This window comes from Camelina sativa, chromosome 4 (genome assembly GCF_000633955.1).
Source record: "Camelina sativa cultivar DH55 chromosome 4, Cs, whole genome shotgun sequence".
NCBI lineage: Eukaryota > Viridiplantae > Streptophyta > Magnoliopsida > Brassicales > Brassicaceae > Camelina > Camelina sativa.
In genome coordinates this window covers 5737650-5742124 of record NC_025688.1, presented here as the reverse complement: position 1 = coordinate 5742124, position 4475 = coordinate 5737650, and the positions used below count along the sequence as shown (strand labels likewise).

At 37.7% G+C, this 4475-nt stretch overlaps 1 protein-coding gene across 1 annotated transcript; it reads right to left on the bottom strand.

The window, feature by feature from the left end:
* On the bottom strand, positions 1-4180 carry LOC104779906 (acyltransferase-like protein At3g26840, chloroplastic). The gene is made up of 14 exons (XM_010504330.2): positions 3734-4180; positions 3352-3403; positions 3120-3175; positions 2881-3039; positions 2692-2784; positions 2347-2462; positions 2142-2263; positions 1923-2031; positions 1697-1827; positions 1228-1594; positions 1012-1125; positions 610-695; positions 413-522; positions 1-318 (listed from the first exon to the last, which is right to left on the bottom strand). Exons 1-14 carry the CDS (start codon positions 4089-4091, stop codon positions 128-130), a joined length of 2064 nt encoding a protein of 687 aa, XP_010502632.1. The 5' UTR covers positions 4092-4180; the 3' UTR covers positions 1-127.

The following is a 4475-nucleotide window of genomic DNA, read 5'->3' as shown; positions in this document are numbered from 1 at the left end:
GTTAAATAATCATGTATTATTTTCCTTGAACAGATAAAATATCTTAGATCTGTAAAGAATCTTAGAACCTCTAAACAGCATATGATTAGATGTCTACAACATATATAGCCAGTAGCCACAGTAAAATTTAGAGATCAAACGTTGGTATTTCACTAGACCAACCATGTGAGGCTTGATACAACATCCTTGGCAACAAGTGTCTGTAAGGATCACTCTCTCTTTTCATTTTTAAATAGGCAATGCATTGTTCGACCTCAGACTTTGCTTGCAGGTAAACCTCTTGTGCCTTATCTTTGTCTTTCAGCTCTTTCTCCTTATCTGACACGGAAAAACAAATCCCCCCATTATTGCAAGTGTTGAGGTCAGCGATCTGAAGTAGAGAGCATACACTTAAATTATATCATATTCGTACCTGCTAAGTCTATTGGTTTTCCAAAGTAATAGTAGAACCGCCCTGGAATCTTAGGTAGAAGTCCTGGAATATAACAATCTTGGTTTCCCAATTCACTTTCGTCGCCTTCCCTAACAATTATGACGTTCAAAATCACATATGTGTTTATTAAATGAGGATATACAGATATATATAGAGTGTGATCAAACATAAAGCACCTTATGTTGCCAGCGTCCTTTGTTGCTTTTTCCATTAAATCCTTCAAGATTGGGATGTTCCTTTGATCATTGGAATCCAATACAATCTGAGAATCAGCCAACGTCCCAAACCAAAGTTACTCGAAACCGAGATTCGCGTAAATATAAAACTAGAGTATATGTAGAATTTATAAGCATTTTGAATATAGAGAGACAAGCTTCTTGCTAATTCGCTGAACGCAAATTTAAGATATCTATTAATGCAACAATCTTGGTAAAAGCCGAGAATCTCGAGTAATCTAGAAATTTGAATGGGACCGATAATGCATTATTATGAAACAGAGGAAGTATTTGATAATTAAAATAGTAACATGAAGGAAATGGAATAGTGTAGAGTTTAAGATTTGAGTATAGAAAACTTACTTTGAAGATGTCGTCTTCTCCAACAACACCGAAAGGAACGATCTTCGCTCCAAATTTAGATGCAACTCTCACAAACTCTGATTGTTCTGGCCAAAACAGCTTGTATTCTTCACCCTGTAAAGTCTCTACGTACATGTTAGCTTCCAAGACAAGAATATCCAAAATTGTAGAAACCATAAAAAGGTCACCATGCAACAATATATTAATTAACATAACCTTTCTATGCAAAGCTTCACGGACACCTCCAGGATACAAAAGCACATGAGCCTTTTCACGCAGTAGTTTGTAGAAATTCATATTGGAGACGGGTACTCCACCCATTAACTTATATTTGTCAAACGTCTTCGGGTCGACTATTGAGTCTCGGATATACATAAATACCATAGGATGTGTTAAACCCCGCATGTGAATGTTCCTATGTTTCATGAGTAGACCTACCATTGGAGCCAACTCAAATCCCAATAACATGTGATAGCCAACGTACACAACCGGTCCCTCTGAAGGTAATCCTTCGAGGCTCCTTACAACAGTACCATCTTCTAGAGTTGATAGCATTACAGGTGAAATAGCATCCATTAGCAATCTGCACCGTGGAATATATCATTAACTGTAACATTTTATTTAATATAGACAATAGACTGATATGTTTTGCTAAGCATACAGAAAAACTAGTGAGGCATTTTACCGGTGATCGTCTAATTGTTGTTTAAACTCAAATAAGGTAGGCACAATGTAATCGGAAATGTAATCATGAGACTTCCCACGTCGATAAAAACACGTAAACTTGATGATTGTAGCCAGATCAATGATGTCCTCCTGACAAGAGATGTAAAACAGATAGTTATGAATAAACCAGTATTAGACCCTAAGCAATATCTTACTTCTGTATTGGATGAAGAGAGATGACTTACCAAAAGGGGAAACTGTCCACTGTCATCAAGCTTACGTACAATACATTTTGGCAACGTGCTCGCGTATCTGTCAATGTCTTCGTCATTATGCAGCCATTGATCGCGTCCGCTGCAATAGTCATTACCAGATATTCACATTACACTTGTTCTCCAAGCTACCAACATCTCTTTGAAAGTAAAAGAGATTCAAAACATATGAAACAAAGAAACTTATTGGACCTCGGAAGTATCAGTGTTTCAGCTCTGACTGAGTAAATGAGAGAATTCACAGATGTAATAGCATACTTAAGCATTTCAAACTTCCAAAGCAGTGTGTCCTTAGGGAACATCCTACAAAGAGTCTGAAAATAGCTGTTTTGACTGAGGTGTTGATCATATGATTTGATGAACACTAGACCATGAGTTTCCAAGGAGAAAAACTTACCGGAAGATTAGCTGACACTGCAAAGAGATCTCTTAGCATCCTTCCACCAAGTCCGCCCATTCGCTGGACAGAAAATTCATTTGACAAAGCATCTATCATTCCCTTCAATAGATCGCCTACGTAATAAAGCCACAAGATTATCATGTTTCAATAAGTTCTTCATATACAAGGAACTAATTAATGTTATATAACATTTTACAGTTGTCACTGCTTTCTAAGTTAAATCAAGATGATGCTAAAACTGAACATATCATACATAACTGTTGGAGACATTTTAAAGAATCAACTTGAAACTCAATTAGTGGGTTAGTCAAGTTAGAATATGAGAAGATAACAAAAATGTACCTTGCTTAAAACCAAATGCGTCTTCCAATAGTGTGGGAATTCCGTCTGGTAACACACTCAGCATTCTTGACATGAAGTTGTTGACATGTGTGGCTGCAAAAAAAAAAATGTATGTGATGAGCAATGAGGCACATATTTCTTGACATTTACCGACAAAATAAGAATCACGCAGGCCGAGCTTTTTTGTACCTGGATTAACCAAGATCAGAGCAAGATCTATGTTGGGGTTCTTGGCGGCAAAATCCAACGCAAGACATGCTCCAATTGATTCTCCAACTAAATATATAGGTCTATTTGGGAAATGACAGTGCTCCGACCTAATTGTCCTCTCGATAAGCTTCACCATGTCTGAATAAAAAGGGTTTAGTTTTCGGTTAGAAAACCATTTTTGTGGCTAACAGAAACTACCTAGAAGGGATGACAATCACCTTTAACAGGAGTACGATCCCTGACTGGAATGTGAAGGCACCATATATCAAAAATCCTATTGAGAGACAAGAAGAATACATGTCAATATTAGTTCGGTTCTCTTTTCTTCTTTTTGCTTTTTTTTTTTTTGTCATTCCTTGCTGATATGGGTATTACAAAAAGAGGCAACAATGTTTGCAAATAATGCAATCTTCTAGGGAAATAATATATGGTGAATATGAAATTACGCACTCCCCAAGTTCCTTGTGATGGCGAATGAGACCTAGTCCAGTACCATCGATCCCTGCAAAATTTTTGTTTCCTCAGTTTTGTTAACCTAACATTTCAGAGTTACATGGAAATGAAAAAAAAAGTAACTATAACAATTCAGCCAAAAGAAATCCGGAAAATCCAACTAATCCGGAGGTGAGCAAGCTCTTTGCATGTTACCGGAAAATCCCAAGAGTACTCCACTAAGGCACTAAGTGGTCACACATGTAACACCTTTTGTTCCAAACATATCCTCTGGGAGTTTACGCCCTGAGACCCGGATCCTCAACCACACCACACAGCGAGCTGAGATCCACTCATATAACGATTGAAAGACGTACGAAATAAGAGTTAGAGGACGAACCAGGTAAGTATAGGAGAAGAGGAGAGCCTTGAGCTTGAGCGCCACATTCCAGCGGAGAGAACCAACGAGGTGGACCTTCTCCATCTCCCACGAAGTCTCTTGCTTCTTCCAAAAAATCTGACAAGGTCTTTCGCAAATCGGGACGCGCCGACTCCGTTTTAAAATACGGATTTTCCACCATGTTTTCATCCTTATTCTTCCGTCTCCGACGAACACCACTAGGAGGAGGAGGAGGATTTGTTGGTACAGATTTAATCGCCGTCATACGATGCTTCGCGGCTGAGTTCCCTCGTGGTAGGTTTGATGAAGATGAGACGGCACAGAGACCGGAGATTGAGCGAAGTATTGTAACCACCATTTATGAGAAGCTCTAGTGAGAGAGTTTTGCCATTAATTTAGTGTTTATTATACTCACAATACTACAAACTCGTCCAGACAGAGAGCCAAGAAAATGCGTGGAAGTTAAAACTTTATTGTTTTATTTTTGGCGCACGGAATAACCTCTAGTATATATAAATATATATATATATATATATATATATAATGTATCATAAACATATTGAGCATGTGCTATAAGAAATTAAACCTAGTGGTAGTAGACAAGACTGTTAAAGAATACAAATATATCAACAAGACTAGATTGATCAAAACATGTAATTTAGTGGTTTGTGAATAGTAATTGAGAAGTGAAGAAATAGCAATATGGCAAGGTTAGCCAAGTCTTAGGATCGTAGAGGTAGTG